The sequence below is a fragment of the Perca flavescens genome, chromosome 18 (genome assembly GCF_004354835.1).
Source record: "Perca flavescens isolate YP-PL-M2 chromosome 18, PFLA_1.0, whole genome shotgun sequence".
Lineage (NCBI taxonomy): Eukaryota > Metazoa > Chordata > Actinopteri > Perciformes > Percidae > Perca > Perca flavescens.
Genome location: NC_041348.1, coordinates 22,833,997 through 22,852,806, shown reverse-complemented (window position 1 = coordinate 22,852,806; position 18,810 = coordinate 22,833,997). Strand labels below are relative to the sequence as shown.

The 18,810-nt window shown below is 39.5% G+C and overlaps 1 protein-coding gene across 2 annotated transcripts in view; it reads right to left on the bottom strand.

Moving 5' to 3' along the window:
* Positions 1-11,159: 11,159 nt before the first annotated feature.
* The window catches only part of rngtt (RNA guanylyltransferase and 5'-phosphatase), an 88,732-nt gene continuing 81,081 nt past the window's right edge, over positions 11,160-18,810 (bottom strand). For both annotated transcript variants that reach the window (XM_028605866.1, XM_028605867.1), the window contains 2 exons: positions 14,514-14,637; positions 11,160-11,576 (listed from right to left, as the gene is read on the bottom strand). In XM_028605866.1, coding sequence (XP_028461667.1) covers positions 11,410-11,576; positions 14,514-14,637 — 291 coding nt within the window. In that variant the 3' untranslated portion in view covers positions 11,160-11,409. The remainder of the gene's footprint in view (positions 11,577-14,513; positions 14,638-18,810) is intronic.

The window sequence follows — 18,810 nt, the reverse complement described above, 5'->3', positions numbered from 1 at the left end:
GTTGTATGTTTTCATTCACATGTCAATCGCTCTGTTTAAGGCCTTTAGGAAAGTGTCATATAAGCAGGGCGTTGAAAACCACACCAGCTACTGCAGTGGAACACACTGTTGGCTAAATGAAGCTCGGAGTTTCCCTCCGCTCTAAGTGTCTCATCCTCGGCTATCAAATACCTCGCCAATGACACGTGTCATTAGTGTAGCTGGAAGCCGATCAGAGGCGGAGCCCATAGAACCGATCCCGATCCCTGTGGTGACAGCTGTAGTGTCTGAACGGAGCAACACCAAGATCCTACACTTCTGCTGCTACATTTCAATAGTTTTTTATGAAAGCTGCTGGGAGGGAGTATGACAGGATTGGCCAAAATGGCCCCCTCACTTTTAAGCTGTATGGGCCTGTAATTGACTCCAGAGATAAAGTCATATTTTCAAATTAGAGGCAAGCAAGCTAGCTGATTAGAGTTTCAACAGAAACAATGAATGGAAGATACATCAACAGGCAAAGTATGTCAGTTAGTTAATGGCTTTCTTTGCTTAGTCAGATCATATTCTGTATTTTTCTTGTTACCCATGAAATCACCTAAACCAACAATGAATTGATCCCACTAACAAGTATTGTCTGTGTGGCCAAAGCTTCCTATGTGTCATAGAGCTCCATAATTGTCCAAAAACTATTAAAAACACATCAGTGAGCCACACTGTTGCACTGGGCGAAATGTTCCTTCGTTGTGATGATGATGACGGGCACTGTTAGTTTGTTTTGAGTCAATCCAGAACATGCCTCATTAGTACATGAAATGTGTACTAATACGCCGCTAAAATAGTCCCCAACAAACACACTAATACTGATCCCTTTGGCCATTTTAGCCTTGCTGACAGCATGGCTGCAGGGTCGCCAGTGGCGCAGACAGAAATACTATAACTATTGGATGGACTTTCGATGAAATTTTGTGCAAAAGTTCATGATCCCCAGACGATGAATCCTACCGACTTTAGTAATCCCTTAACTTTTCCGCTAGCGCTAGTGTTTTATAGTGAAATGTCTCAACAACTATTGAATGGATCGCCATGAAATTAGACATAAAAAAACCATCATCTTTTCTAATAACCAAGTTCTTTTGTTTTTATTCACAACGTTAACCACGTTTAAAACAGCGCCTGTTTTACAACGTGCACTGGTCGCTGGAAAATACGTTTCCCTCGAAACAAAATGGAAAATGCAGTTGTTTTTTTAGGAGACAGTGTTGGCTACAGACCTGCAATCAGCTTTCACTTTTTAAATTAACTGTAACCATGATTTTTCCACAAATCTTACCCATACAGTTGGCATGTGCAGATATTGTAGAAAGCACACATTTTAAAAACACTGGCACTGGACCTACAACAATGATGTCATTAAATGTAATCTGCGTTTTTGTTTAGCGATAGGGTTTATCATGATGCCATTTCTCCTTTTTATTGGTTGCCAGACATTAAGAGGGCATGGTCTTACCAAATATCAGAGGGAATACAAATTCAGACATTAATGTCCCCTTTTAGGATGATTTGTAAGAACTTTGAGTATTTTTTTTCTATGCACTTACCATTATTAGGTCATTACTTTGTGTTAACACTAATTAGCAAAATACTAATACACATTAAACTAAGATGATCTTTCGTCATTTTGAAGTCCAGGGCAGTAAAACAAACACCCTTTCAGCTTGTGGAGTTTTAAGTTATGAGACAAAACTGGCTTTGAAAATCTGTCTGCCAAGAGTGTAGCTATTGTACACAAGCCAGTAGAGACCTCCATAAAAACATCTCGCCTTGACCAGTCCAAGAGAACATGCTAAATGTACCACAGAATGAGTGATGCTTGTTTAGTGTGTTGGGCTCACAGTTTGATCTGCTAACACTGGGAATAATGATCTGATAACACATGAGTCATGATACAACACAAATCCTCATGACTAACACTCATATTATTAAATTCCTAAAGCCATAGTCATTACTTTTGCACTTTAACGTCTTAATACATTTTGTTGCACATTCATTCGCTCTGGCTGCAGGCACATGAGGGTGATATCGGTGCTGTGATGGTTTAATGGAAGCAGGGCAGGCTTAAAAGCAAAACCTTATCATTGTTTTGAAGGAAAAGGGTTTGCATGAAAATTTGAGCCTCAACCACATTGCATCAAAAGTAATTACTATCAAAACCTTCACATAAACAAGGTTTTCCCGCCCTCTATAGCTCATAGCTTTCATTCAATAACAGGTAAGGTAATCTTTCGTGTTTGGTCTTTGCACTTGGACGTGACGATAACAGTTTTACTAAATAACAAAGAAATAATCCCTTTGCAAACTGTTATAAGTATCCCTAAGAACAAAGTTCATAAAATGTGCAGATTCCGCCTTGCAAGTGCAAGTTTGGTATGGAAGATACATATGATTTTTTAAATCTCACATAAACTTATGCAGGACAGTAAATGGAATAATCATGAGCAGTGAAGGACTCATTACTGTGTCTGCACATGTTTAAATGGAATATTAATCCATTCAATCTCACCACAAATGGCAGTTTAATGGGAATATTGGCTATTTATTGGTGATTTGGTGATGAGGCTCAAGTAAACTGTGTCTGCAGCACTGATAATGAAACATGCAGGAATACATTTATATGATAATTAGTCATACAGAGCTAGACAAATATGCGATTTATTACAGCAATTCCATTGCTGCTTTTTTTTTAAATTGTGCATCAGTGTAATGATTGAGACCGATCTACATCAGCCGGTTGGAGAGTGGACTGCGGTTTTAAATGAGGCTGTATTCAGCATCGTTTGTTCATAAGAGGGAACATAAAGGGAGCTTCAGAGACAGAGATTGAAGGGGTGAAATGAGTGTTGAGAGCAGTGGAGACATATCAATAATATATATAATAATGTAAAGATATTTAATGTCTCAGAAGAGAGTCACTGCAGTCAAGAATAACTTGACAGATTCTCCAAAGACAACAAAGTATTTTCTCCTTGTTCGAGGATCCTTTGTCGAGTCCATTTCCTTTATGGCTCCTCATTGGACGCATGCCACCCCTCACTGTCGCTGTTTCCACAAACATAATGATGCGTGGCAAGATGAGACTATACCTTCTAGCATTTTTACGATAAAAGTTTGTCAAGGAAAAAGTAAAGTATATGGATGTGCCCAGTGAGCATAGATTAGTTATTTTTCCCTCTCCCATTATTTTCATACACAGCAGCAGCTGCAGTTGCACACAGTCCTGCAGCTATAGGCTACCACATGAAAAATGACTTTTGCTGTGACAAAAGCTGCCCCCTCCTTCCTGACTTTCCAACAAATCCAATTTACTTGTCTCCAAACCACTCCGCCGCCTCTTTTAAGTATGATAATCTGTAGATCTGTCAAGTCAAGGGGAGATTCTGGTAATAAGTAATTACTTCTACTGTGAATATCAACTATTGTATATTTCTGTTGTACATAAAGTAGCAGACCCTACACATATCCAGATGTCCAGAGAATAATCTTATCCGGGTTCAGCATTTGAAATTAGCATTTAAATTAAATAAAGTGCTGCCAGTTCATTGCACACAGCAAGCATTTACAGACACAAAGGTGTGCTGATGCTTTAGAGACAAAAGATGCTCATGATCAGCTTCATCCAGCTGCCTTGGGGCAGAACGCTTTTTTTGATTCTGTTCAACTAGCAAATTTTAAGTTGAATTGTTTCACTTTCTGTGGGTGGAGAGGATTTTCTCTCTGTGACTTTTAGGATGTGGGCAACAAACACCATCTCAATTAGTTAAAAAAACAAAAACTGCTGCTCTTTTCTGTCGCAGCAGAACTTTGTGAGTTATGATGATAAGATGGACGCAAAAGAAAAATCCTGTCAAGAGCAGCTTTAAACTTTGAAGAGCAAATCAGCTGCATTGCAGCCCTGTTTTCGTATTTTATTTGTCGTTTCCCATTTCATGCAGCAGGACAGTCTGAAGTTGATTTAAAAAAGTTCCCGTCATAAGGATTTGAAGAATAGCATTAAACAGGGGGAAAAGGATGGAAAAAGACATTTTATCTGGAAGGAAACATTATAACTTTTCTAACACCAAATTAAGTTTAAGGCTTTACCTTGCCTGTGTTAATAAACAGCCAATAAACAGCAATGCAGCAAAATTCTCAATTTAGAGAAAGAAATGAAAGAAGCATTGTCAGACAGAAGAGCAAACAGAGTAACAACAACAAACTGAAACAAAACCAATTAACATTTTTGTCAGTAACATCAAGGTCACCATAGCACCCAGGAGGGCATGAATGTACGGGCAACAGATCTATTTATTGATCATGAATGGAGAGCTAGTGCAGCTCTGTTCTCTGCAGGGGTCTGAATTTTTCATTAGAACAGCGTTCCACTTTGAACTATTGAACTTGCGTACAGATGGAAAATATAAGAGCGTGAGGTTAGTCGAGGACTGCTGTTTTGGGAACATTTTTTGGTGCTTCTGTGATGGAGCATGCTCTTAATGCACTAAAGTATCTCCAACTTGCTATTGTTAAGTACTCCCACAGCAGAGGTTGATCAGTCTCATGTCCCTGGAACAAAGATAATGCTCTGTGCAGTGTGCACCAAACAGGAAAATCACCTTATTTCCATTTTTTTTAAAATAAATGACATGAAGAGTACAATACTGGACTTCCATGAAATGTAAACACAAATGTTACAGAGGCTGAGATATACCTTGAAATATTTAGTTCACTTACACAGTAATTCACTGTGGATCATAAATTTACCATGATGCAACTCAGTAGCCCCTCTGATCAAGATGCTTTCAGATAGAGAACAGCACAACTTTCATTCATTTCAATGTAGTCTATATAAACGATGTTCCACTTCCGGGATTGTGCCTCTTTTGGCCGGATGTCCGCTACCTTCCACTTTCTTTGTGTTGTAATTTTAAACTCCGGTGGATTTATGAGGACTATGGTTAACTGCTCCTCAGATCTCTGCAAGGTAAATCCAGACAGCGAGCTAGACTACCTGTCCAATCTGAGTTAAACAACTTTTGAACGTACACAGGTTCCTTCCCGAGGCTATTTTGCAGCGGCGCCGTTGCTCTATACGGCACCTAGCTCCGCCCAATATGATTGTGATTGGTTTAATGAAATGCCAATAAACCAGAGCACGTTTTTCTCCCACCCCGGAATGCTGTGTGGACTATCCAGACCTTCCTCCGCAGTGCTGTGGAGGAAGGTCTGACAAAGTGACAATAATTTCAATGAGACCATGCTCCAGGAATATGACAAACAAACAAAAACAAACATTAAAAACAGTCTAAAAGTTGAACCTAGCTCAGTTTTCTTGGAAAGCATTGCAATGTCTGGCAAAGAATTTTGGCTGATGAAATAAGTCAAAGCGCACATTCCATCATTACTCCATATACCTATAGTTTACCTTGTGATTGTTATACTTCCCGGAGTTGTAAAATCCTGTCCCATAGTATCATCAACTTTGTGCTGCTGTCCTGTTACTCAAACCTGACTTCCTGGATCATGTTTTATCAAAGTAAAACTCCTGCACCAATGCAGCCTCTTGTGTCTTTGTAATGTCAAACTCTACACCTCCAGTTTGTGACATCTGTTTTAAATGTTACAACAGGCGCGGTAGTACTTCCCATGTCTACTTAACTGACTTTGGGGTGTAAAATCAGCAAAGTTTTGAAGGGTGGTAGTCGCCACTTTTCCATGTTTGCATAATTTACTCAGTGCCTGCCTGCTCTATTAAAGCCCCAGTGACTGGATGCAGGGTGGCAGGGAAATAAGTACCGTAGCAACAATTGCCAACATTTACACTGAAAGGGCCAGGCCATTTTGTATTGAATTTCCCCCTGCTTTTTTTTGAAAGATGTCTCCAGGGACTATAATGCAAACGCAGCTCCTTCAGCACACCAATAGTGTAATCAACATCAAATCACTTCACCAATAAGTTTTCTGCAGTTCCACCAAGTGTGTATAAAGTCAATGACTTTTTTTTCTCCCCGCTGGCTACTGAGGAGTAAAAACCCAGAAAATGAAAAAATTAACTCATTCATGATTCATTCTTTTTCTATCCTGCATTTACTTTGGTGCATGTGAGAATATCAGCGAGAGTTAGAGGGACACATTCAGTCAGTAGGTGTAATTTCCTTTTTTGTTTTGTGACTGACATTTTCTAAATCCTTTGGAGTCCTTAAGAGTGACTGCAGTTTGCCCTAAAAGATTGGAAGTTGATGCTTTAAACCCAAACCAAGCGTTTGATCGTTCCTTTCATCATTCGCTTAACTCAGAATAATGCCACATTAGCGCTAAAGATGCTCATTTTACTGGGACTTTAAAGTTATTTCAGTGGCTTGAGGAGTCTTCAAAAATGCCTCAGCAGCCACCACTGCAGTTTCTGTCCGCCTCAAGCTCACCTTTGCGTCATGTTCATTTAAAAACTGTATTTGAGCAGAGAGATCAGACTTTAACGTGACGATGGCAGCCTCGATGTGCTCCGGTTACAAATGATGCCAGCAGAATGGCACAAACAACCACCTCCTGATTGCTGCTACAGATTGAGACCGAGGACGAGCGCTGCAGCTTCATCGCTATATTCCCCTCGAAATGGGAGTCATTTGTTGCACCATGGCATCACGCCTGAGAAGAGCTTATGAGGAGGAGAATCTGCGATAATAGATTTGTGGTGCCATGCTTCCCCAACTCCAGCAGCTGAAAAATGTATGCAATTAAATTTCTAATTTCAGCGGGCTAATCAGGTCAACGCTGTCATTTCATTATTAAAAGCAAAGCTTGTTGTAAAAAAAATCAATCAGATTATTCACGATTCTGAGATCAGTGCAGTGAGCAGTTAACTTCTTTAACCTCTGCAGAACCTTAGGATGAAACTAAATAGACATAAATATATAACAGATAGAGCATATAATTTGACATATGTTGGGGCAGTTAATGAAAAATGAATAACTCCCTTTTAGTTAAAATATGGACTAAAATACATTTATTTGTTGGATATGTCTAAGTTAGGAGCTATTTACACAATCTTGAATTTAGAGAGACCCACTCCATCCATTTATTTCATATCTATGGAAAAATGATTAACTCCCAAATTAAATAAAAAATGTAAATAGATAAAACGTTTGTGAATTGTCGATTTGTGACAAGATGATGTGCAAGCCAAGATAAGCTGGGAGGAAGTTTAAAGTCGTCTCATTCTCATAAGTTTTTAAAATGTAAAACCAACTGAGTCAAGGTCACTAAACTTGAGATAAGAAGTTCAATACACGTGAAATATGCAAGTATGACAACAGGTAAGGCTGCTCTTAATAACTTGTTACATTTTAAGATTAAGGGGTCGGGGCGGATGCGGATACTGTCCTTAATTGTCATCACAAAGGGTCTCAAACAATGCATGCTGGGAAGTCTGCTACTATGCTCAATACGTTTCTTTATTTGATGAGAATTTAAGTCAGAGAAACTCTTGGTGGTCTGAAAATAAAAACTAGAAATTCAAGTTGAATTAACTTGAAATTAATAATTACTTTTAGATTATTACTGTGTCATGAATATGTATTGGACATTTTTTGCATTATTTTGAAGATGAAAATAAAAAGGGAAAGTATAAGAAAGTACAATTTCAGTAGGCGACACTGGTTTGAGCTCCACAGAAAGCTTTGCAGCTTCAACTGCACGTGAGACAGTAAGGGCCAGATAAAGGCATTTTTCAAAATGCAGATGATATTGGGATGATAATGGCCTGCAAGTCGTCTGTGCCGATTTAATATCGCCGTGGAGCTTCCAGCTTCTAAGCACCTGAGCCAAAAAAGGAGCGAGCCTCATAATCTTTGCTGCACCACCTGTGCTCATGCAAAGAGTGTTTACATTCCCAGATCCATACAGTCGCTCCCCTTAGGGGCTTCCTGCACTAGATGACACCCAGTGAAAACATATCTAATTATATACCTGGATCTGCCTTTTGGTGCGTTTGTGTGCATTTTCTCAAGCTTCCACCCAACTCTCATGTGTTTTCCCCATAGGTTTTCACAAGGAGACAGACGCAGATACCCCCCCACAAAGAGGCGACCATTTTGCGGAAAGGGTTTTGGAATAAAACAGGTTATATTCGATAAGGTAGCTTCAGTAGCAGCTCGGTTTGAGAGGATGGATGACGAATTTAAGTGAATGGAATTTAAGAAGAGAAAAACTGGTATAAATGTGTCTGCACCTGCTGCATGAGTGGCGATGTCTCAGTGGCAGCAACCTCATGACAAAAAGGTGAGAGAGGCTTTAATAAGAATCAGCCAGCTTTCATGTGCAGCCAGAGGGGAAGAGAGCCCTGGGAGTACAGCTCATCCATATCTGCTATAAGGAGAACAGTCGCCTCAGGCACCAGAAGACAGGAACTCAAAACACACACAGGATTTGATTTGTTACACCCTTGTGAGTTATACTCCACTGACTTACATTTATTCCTTAACTTCTGATCTAAATTCTCCACGCTGCATGACTAACCACTGTCGTCACGCTCATCTTAAAAAAGGCATACATTTTGATGCTTGTCGCTCGGGCCTAAAAATAAGCCATTTCGCTGCATGGGAGCGCAGAAAATCATATTTCAAACAAACTTCCACAACACAATTGTTCTGAAATGCACACTGTTTTTTTTAGTCAGACAGAAATAGAAATATTTCCTCAACGGTGAATCATTTCTTTAGCATCATCCACTCTTGGTTAAGAAGAGAGATTATCCCTCATAAAAAACAATAACATAAATAATAAATAAAACTGATGGAGACATTATGGCATGGTGAGAGCTGCCGAGTAAATCATTTCTACAAACACTACAGTGGGTGATAAACAGTGCAGATGGGCGACACTCCTAGCAACAGGCAACAACGTGGGCAACAGGGTAAGAAAAAAAAAAAAATCAAATGTTCCCTGGTAACAAGGTTTTCCAATGGGTTTAAAATAAAGCAGTGATTATGAGCATGTTTGAAATCCGATGGGAAATCATCTTCATTTACCTGCCCTCCACTGGGAGGTCAGGGATCAACTATGGCGTGTTTAATGCTGCATTCATGTAGTGTTGGAATAATTAGTTCCAGACTGGGAAAATGTATGTGAACGCTCAAGTCGGAACAACAAGAGTTGACGTCATATTACGCAGTAACGTGGCGGACGAAAGTAAATATTGGGTTAATGGTAAGAAACCTTTTATTAATTCACGTATTGCATGTCAAGGTTTTGCTCACATGTAATTTGTAAAATGGTATTAGGTTGTAACGTTAACCGCTAGTAGCTGTGTACGTAGAGTGACCTAGATTAGGTAGAAAAGTTATTTATTTGTATTGAGCCTGATAAGTCAGGTAAAGCAATATTTTAGTGGTTTTAGGGAATGTACTGGTGCAGCAACAAGTCACGGCTCACAGTTTCCTTTGTTTTTCGTTTTCACGCGGAAATAGCTTTCAACATGTTTAAATGCTCTTCTTTTTAGCATCCATGTTGTTGCCACATAACGACTTAAAGCCCGTGAACACACCGAAGTCGGAAGAACAACTTCCCAACTCGGGAAAATGGGATAATCTGAGGAGCAAGTTAATGCAGCTGGTGGAAATTGCAGTTTTCCACTGTTGGTTAAACAGTCAACCAATCAGAGCTTTGTAGGTGGGATTAAAACATCCATATCCATGTTAATAGCATCAAAAGAAATGGCAGCCAATATGGATATAATGGAAGCAGCTGCTGTTTTCAAGTCCACAAACAACGCAATAATAACTCTAAAATCTGGATTTTTGAACACACATGAACGCAATGAACATCTGAATCATCCGAATGCTGAGAAAATTCTTGCTATCAAAATAGCAAGAGGGGAAAAGATGTGAGCAACTTTATCCTATGATGAAACTTTTTTTGAGGGGCACTGAATGGTTCAATCAGTCTGTCATGCTTATAGGGTCTTCACCACCAGATCTCAACCTGATGGAACACCTTTTTGTTAGCCTTGATAGATAGACCTCTCCATCTTCAAAACACCACTTGAGTGAACATCTTCTGGTAGAATGGTGTTCATCCCTCCAGTAGAGTTCAGAGACTCAAAGAACACTAAAACTATTCACCTTACTAAGAAACTTTATGTTGCTTGATGTGGATTTGACACCCATCTGTAGCTTGATTTCACTGTTTCTACTCATTTGTAGTTTGTTGAGGCTTCATAATCACGTTGTCATCTCCCGCCCACCTGTGTGGCCTTTAAAACAAAAAAGTCCACACAGATGGGCTTCCTTTGGACATAATGTTATGGAACAGAGCCGAGATCTTATCAGTTTAGATATATATATATTTGGAAACTTCTAACTTAAGCTTGATTTATGGTTGTTCAGAGGCTCCACGCAGAGCTTTCGCCATAGCCTACATAAGTGGCCTGAAATTTACACTTGTGCGTTGGTGTATGCGTCGATCTCTTGCAGGGCCGGCATGTGCGTGCGCGTGGGGAGTGTGTGGTAGAGCGAGTGATGGCGATTAGCTTCAGAGCGAGTACCGACTAGAGTCATAGTGAGAGAAACAAAGTGTCTCCCTGGGTTTTCTGACCACGGTGGGAAATCTGTAGCAGGAAGAGTTAACCCTCTCCTTGATTTCATGGTGTTTATGGAGAAGGAGAACCAGGAAATGAGTCGGGGAGAAATGCAACGCTACCAAGCCACAGCAGAGCGACGTGTAGTTACATTTTCCGAGAGTTGCACATCAGGCTACGGCGTAGCGTCCAGCGTGGGGTCCCCATCTCCACGTACCTACGCACGTAGCCACGGCGATTAAACGCAGAAGCATAAATCACACTTTAGCATTATGGGTTAGAAGGAACATTATTCTGTTAATTGAACCCAAAACACCTGCCCCTTTGTGTAAAGATCTAAATGAGATCTTTGACGCGGCAAACTATTTTAAGTGTTGTTTTACTATATTTTTAAATGCATTCAGACAGCATACTGAGTGTTGATGATGTTTACTCCTCTTTCAATACAAATAAGGAACTAGTTGACAAAACATAAACAAGGTCTGCATTGTCTGGTGTTATTTTGTAGCCATAACAATGTCCCTGTTGATAAATAGCTCAGACTTTAAAAAAGATAAATAGGAAAAAAAACTAAGCATCATGTTTTTAATTTTAATAAGAACACCAGCAATTAAAGCTACAAATAAGTCTACAAGGTAAATTCATGACGTTGAGGCAGTCAATCAAAGGTTTCTGGAGTCTTTACATGTACAGCCTGATAAAGCAAGTGTGCTGAGGGTAAGAAAGCCTTGAAATGTCCGTTTTCTGTAGGGGGGTTGATGTGGCTGGTGATGTCGATGTACACTGTGACTGTAGAGCAGTCCGGAGAGCCCAGCTGCGGGCTATGGGATGGCCCGGTTGGGTCTCTTTGGAGGAGGAGGGGGCATTAGCTCAGAGTCTGGGTCTGGTGGGTGTTTCCGGTTCTGGGCTTGGACTCCTTGAGCACAGCGGTCCACGTACTCCAAGAGGATTTCCTTTGTGACGGGCTCCTGGATGCTTTTACACACAGCTGGAGAAACAACAAACACAGGAGGAAGTAAGGAAGTTTCTACCGCTGTTGTGACAGGCTTCTGCACCATCCTGGAACACAGGCAACTGATATTTTATTTATTTTAGAACAGGCACAAAAAAATACATTTTATAAATAAATAAGACATTCTTGACATTCAATGAGTTTGAAAGGTGGCGTCTTTTTTTTTTTTGTCTTTTAAAAATAAAAAACACAATAGCATGCCCAGCTAGCTAGTATACTACCAACAGAAGTAACCACTTCAAAGGATAAACGTTAGCTATTTTATGTTGTGTTTTTTTTTTTTTTTTTTTTTTTTTTTTGGTGTTAGAAAAAGGCCCGTTCAGGACTGAAATATTCATTGTGTAGTACTCCTGCACTGTCTCGAAAAGAAAAGCAGTGGGATTCATAACGCAACGCAAGAAAGTTGGTGAAATTAACTAGCTAGCTACAGCTGCTAAAATCTGGGCTGGGCAAAAACAATGGCCGCAAGCTAAAAGTCTGAAATAAAGGACAGATTGTTTCAAAACGTACTACTAATGTTGATAGATAGATCTGCCACCATAGATATAAGACAATAGATGTGACATATATCTATGTCTACAACCATATTCACTGTAAACACCATTTGTGACATTATATAATGCAAAGCTTGTCAGGCATAGCAACTATGGTAACATCCCATGGTAACATATCAGAACATTCATGACCATTCCATGATTCCAACAACACATAGACTAGACTGTGTAGTTTCTAAATAGAACACAGTGTTGTTGTCAGCTTGAGGAGAAATGCAACGCTATCTGTTTGGATTTTAGATAAAAGGGCTCCAAAGCTGCACAACAGCCTGCCTGAGGCTAAAGCTCAATAATTCAGTACAATCTTTTCTATATTCTTCTATCAATTCAATTCATTCTTTAAATGTATTTTCTCTCGCTTGTGCTTCCCGTTTTTATTGCTTCAATTTGTACTTTTATGTGCCACCATGTCAGGCATTGGAAAGTCAGCATTTAGGGTTTAAGTGCTACACACAAATAAGGTTTATTGGGGCGGCCTCTAGCTCACCCAGTAGAGCGTGCACCCCATGTAGGCTGAGTCCTTTGCAGCGGCCATGGTTCGAATCCGACCTGCGACCCTTTGCTGCGTGTCAAACCCTCCCTCTCTCTCTCTCTCCCCACTTTCCTGTCTATCCACTGTCACTATCTAATAAAGGGAAAAAGACTCCAAAATAATCTTAAAAAAACAAACAAGGTTTATTACTGTGGTAAACCATTATTTTTGTTTTCGTTATCAGTCTTGCTCCCTCTTTGTTTTCCTCTATTTGTTTTTTCAAGAAGCTTATAGCTGTGTAATGGACCATTTCAGAAAAAAAGTTTTGTTCAAATCCGAGTTGATCTTTGTTTTTCTTTTATTGAACAGTGACATAAATAATAAATAAAACTGATGGAGACATTATTTGGAGACACAGCTGAAGACATGAAAGGGGAGAGAGAGGGCAAAAGGCCGCAGGTTGGAGTTGAACCGGCGGCCGCTGTGTCGAGGAGTAAACCTCTATATACCTTGACCAACTGCCACTTTGCTTGTTTGCAAGCCATGATGTCTCTCTCTCATGGGTGGGCCAAATTCTCTGGGCGGGCAAAGCAGAGAAAGGGGAGGTAACCTTGCTCCTTATGACCTCATAAGGAGAAGATTCCAGATCGGCCCATCTGAGCTTTCATTTTCTCAAAGGCAGAGCAGGATACCCAGGGCTCGGTTTACACCTATCACCATTTCTAGCCACTAGAGGACCATAGGCAGGCTGGGGGAACCCATATTAATGTTAAAAAGTGAAATTTTCATACCATGGGACCTTTAACATTATAAAACTTAAAAAAAAGGCTTTATCAAAATGCTGAAAGAATAATGACAAGCTGGATCTAAGAACTATTTATATCTGCTTTAATTACACTATTGGCTTCAATAACCTTTTTATAATGATTTTTTTTTTTGCGAATCATTTTACATGGTGTAGTGAAGATAATGGGTAGACACTCAGACTAGGTGCTAGTTCTGGGTTTATCACCACGTTCACTCAGGTGTATCGGCCAGAACACCACTTAAGGCCAAATATTCCAGAGTATAAAATGAAGAGCTGAGATGGTTCTTATTCTGTTTATTTCTTCCTCTTTCGTGTGTGTGTGTGTGTGGTTTTCTTCTCATTTATGCACACTCTGAAGAAAGGTGCTGCTCACAACCACAATCCAACTGACCAACTAACTTTATCATACTGCTTATTAACTGTGTGACGTCAGCTATAATATACAAACCAGCAAGCGATTTGGCTACCCTGTTACAAGCACTGAATAAACCGGAGTAAATGTGAAAAATAGAAACACCATATGGTCAACTAAATAACAGCAACACTAACATAACTTTGGGGCCTTTTCTACACATGGTGAACAGTTTAATAAACTGTTGCTTACACGCCCAGCAGACAGCATTCATTTGAAGTTGTGTTTCCAGCCACCCGACAAATGCAAGTTTGATATTAACTCTCGTTTTAGCTCCGTTTTGGTCCCCACCAGCTCTTGAGGGAAATGTCTGGCTCTTTAGCTGCTAAATGCTCCAATATGTTTACCAGCTAGTCGCCAACGTTGTCAGAGCTTTTTCAGGAAACCAGGTCATGAGAACATTGAGAGTGAACCAAAACATTAAAGGTGTATGCCGTTAAACTTAAACGATGAGCTGCAAGATGCTCCGTAGAGATGAGGGGAACTGCAGTCAGGCGATAATTTTTCAGGCTAGACTGTCTGCAGACAGTCTAGCCATGAGTACACAGTAAAACATCTGCCCCTCCAGACACGAATGCACGCTGACTGGTTGTTATTCCCTCAGATGGAGGAGACAGTGCGATATTAAATATGAATAACTGCCGGACAGAGAAGGACAAAGTCTCACCCATCGCTGTTTCGTAGGAGTTGGGGAAGCTCTTGTCCACCCGCTGCCTCATGAACACCCAGGTGTTATTGGCGAAGGTGCACTCGATGATCTTGTTGTCGTACTGTTTTAGCTCTTTAGTGGCCTGTGAAGACAAAGATGAAAGGACACACATGGTTTTTACTTTAAAACACTGAATGAGACACCAGTGTCATTTTATTTTCTTCTTGCTGTCACCATTGCTCGAGAAAATTATGAACCCTCTAATTTATTTTGAGACATGCTGCTGCACTGATGAAAGACAACAGCTCACAAGGATTTGCACAAGTAACTGTGTTTCAAACATGACATCAATATGCTGCAAGTTATATCTTCACTTTTGCGATTACTACTTACCATTGAATACTTTTAGTAGCAGTTTTTCTATATTTTATTGTTTGTATTGCTGTTTTGTATATCCTTCTTGGAAGTGAACTCAGAGCATTGCTGTACAAGAGCTTAATACACATTTTACCTAAACAAACAATGAAATAATGAAGAATGAACTTTCACACTCTGTACCAAATTATATTCTATAAAAGGACGAGAATATTGAAGTCTCTGTAATGTAAAAACAGAATAATATTCCTGTTTAGTGTGTGTAGGCCAAGATGCTCCACGTAAACCAAATCATACAAATGAGAATATTTATTTTAACTGATTAGTTGTGTGCTCACTGCTGTTAAGGTGTGAGAAGATTTCAATGTTCCCATTCTTGACAGAATTTAACAGATGTTTTATATTAAATAACATAAATGACTCCTACTTTAGAATTTGAGCCCAAACTGGTGTGATTCTACATAAATACAGACAGATACCGAGTGTGTCTGTATCGCTATGATACAGACCTCAACAAAGCAGTGCAACAGTTCCTGCTCCTCCTACTGAGCTACACAGTATCACTGACTTATTACATCATATTCTGCTTTGAAAACAAAATCAATTCTAAGCACTGAGCACACTGTAACACAGTTGAAGGATATGAAAATTGCACACAATACTGAAGATCAAGTATGAGTCAAAGACGACATTTGAGCATCCGTTGTTTATTTGTCGAGGGACTGAGTCTCACTGAGAGGATTTTATAAAACATGGAACATGGAAAATCCAAAAAAGTGCAGCTGAAATAATTAAATGCAACAAGTGCTCCTTTCACCTTCATCACGCAGAGATATATATTGTGCTGAAAGGTTGTGTGACGAGTAGCTGCAAAGAATAATCGATCAATCGATTAGTTGTCAACTATTAAATTAATTGCCAATCATTTTGATAATAGATTAATCGGTTTGAGCCATTTAAAAAATAAATAAATAAATAAATAAATAAAAAGTATAAGATTCCAGCTTCTTAAATGTGCATATAATCTAGTTTCTTCACTTCTCTATGACAGTAAACTGAATATATTTGAGTTGGGACAAAACAAGACATTTGAGGAAGTCATCTTGGGCTTTGGGAAGCACTGATTGTCATTTTCTGACATTTTCTAGATCAAACAACTAATCACTAATCTAACAAATAATTGGAAAGTGGAGACTCAAGAGACAAAGAGGCTGACCTCCAGGGCTTAGTGTGACCCTCGCTGTCAGAAGCTGACCATCAATGCCAGGAAAACAGCGGCGTTTGGCAAACGATAAAATACAAAGTAGGAGCTTGTGTGATCCTGGACTGTGGGGCAGCTGGGCTCACAGTGGGGGATCGAAATCACACAGGACACAGGAAGCAAGACTGAGAGAGATGCTAGTTTTTGGATTTCAGATTACGATCTTGAAATATAACTTACGGGAATGCCTAATTAGTCATTGTCATCATTTCAAAACTCTGATTTTTCTCCACAACATTTTTCTTTGATCTCAGTTTAAAAGACAAACAACACAATAATAAGACTAACTGCAAATCAAATATCTCTGTATTTGGAGAAGAACAGACGGACTAAAGGAGAGACAGACTCACAAAGCTTTCCTAAAGCTCGATACAACAAGCTGCCAGAGAACTGTGAAAGGCAGTACAAGCGGGCAGGACGCTCTGCTACAGACTGGGAGCTCTTCCTGCTGGTGAAGGGTGACATGTTGGCTGCCATTTTCCATCACCACTTGGTGCTTAATCCGTCCAAATCCGTCTCATTATGGCAGCACACGTGTGCCACCAGTTATCGGGGACTTTGGCAGTAGAACTCCTTAGCAGCCAGTGTTGCACTACTGCAGAGCAGAAGAGATCCGTCTTTCTGCCTTTCTGTTCCAATATTTAATCTGATTTACAAACTACAAACAACACCAACAAGAGGGAAAGATAGTGCTGCCAGTCGTCTTTTTTGTTGTGTGAATATTTTTATCATTTACATCCTTTTAAGAGATGTGAGTTTCATGCTAGCTACTTGTATGGGAACAATGTGTGTCCTTCGTTTGTAACATTAGCTGGTTTGGATGATTATATATAGACATAAGAAATACAAAAAGCTGCAGTCTTGAATGAAATAACTAATCAGTTATTTCATTTTTAGTGCCAATACTTGAAATACTGTATAGAAAATAATCTTGGGTGCAATCCCTTTGAAGGATTAGTATACACTTATTCACTTTTTTTCTGAGTTAAATGATACTCATACCACTTTAGTACAGAGAAGGATCCAGGCAGCTACGCAGTAAAATACACACTACATAAACATTGTGAGAAAGGGCATGCATTGCCGGAGGTCTGCATTCTCAGAGCGTCCTTCTAGTGTAGTTAACATGATGTGTCTCCTTTGTTTAATTCATACAAAAACAGAAATGTATAAACACACTTAGTGGTCTTCAGGCAGAACACGCATTATGACTGTTATACCCTTAGAAAGTTCACTCACCTCCAAATCTCTCTAAGTCTGATTGATTAACTGTAATATATACATTTTATTTTTAATTTGGGAGAGAGCCATAACACCCGTTTTCCTCCTGCTTGCAGTCCTTATGCTAAGCTAAGCTCCTGGGTCTTTAGCTCCATAATTAGCATACAGATATGAACGAGTTATTGATCTTCTCATCTCAGTCGCAGTAAGAAAGCAAATAAGTGTAGATCCCAAAATGCAAAGTTATTTCCTTTAAGCACAGGCTCATGTCCTTAAAACGCTTAAGTCACTTCCTGGATTCAACATATTAATTATAAATGCAGTTGCACCGCATTAATTAACAGTACAAGCCACTGTGTCCCCTGATAATCTCACCCAAAGTCAGGGACAACAGCACCGAGTTTTCATCCCTGACACTAAACAAACACGGCTATTCTGAATCATGCAGTAAAGCAGAAACTGGGACGAAAGCAAACAACTACAGACTACTGGAAGTATATGACCTTTTACTAGTCTGTGCACAACACAACAGACAGTCAACCTGCTTCTTTATCAAATACTGGGATCTGTGGGGACAGCTGTACTGGTACATCGGGCTATAGTTTATTACAGGAGTTTTCTAGAGATAGCGACATGGATGAGCAAAGACTCAAAGTTTGGGATTTTCTTGCAAAGCTGCTTTGTTTTCCCCTACATTGCTTTTCAACTGACCCCGCTTTTGTTTTATTTTGAGACTTAATCAGAACCGGCCTGCGGCTCTGTGTTGGGCAGAACTCGGGTCCATTTTAATAACGTGAAATTGGATGAAAGAATATATAAATAAGGAGTGGATATAAGATGCAAAAGAAGGAACATGAGCAAACTCTCTCATAAGTGATGGACGGTATTGAAACAAATGTTCAATCTTTAATATGCTTTATATGCTAACAGAATACATTAGATGTCTTCAGTACATTAAAGCAGCTCCTGCTAAAATATGCACTACTCAACTGAGTGACTCAGCAAACTGTTAAAATATTCACCTCACATGTTCCATTAGCTACAACGTAATTATTAGGTTCAATAACAGCCATATGTGGCCCTAAATTGCTGGGTCAGAGAGCACATGGCAGCACAAGGACTCAGAGACTCCTTATCAACACATATTATGATGTCAGTGTTCAGACTGACTGTCAAAGTAGACCCAAGGAGATTTCCGAGGAGAAAAACTAATTATAGCAAATAATGTGTAACTGAGGCAAATGAGGGTGTACATTGACAGGTTTGACAGTTAACAAAAGAAATTAACTAGCCAGATAATTGTCTTTTTACCTCCCAAACTTCTAAATGATTGGTTTGTTCTGTTATGCAGCACAATTGACTGTTTTCTGTGGAAAGCGTGTTCAATTACAGGTAGTCTGACAGTATTCATTTTTCTTAATCCCACATTTCAAGTAATTTACAAAAAGCTGTGGGCAA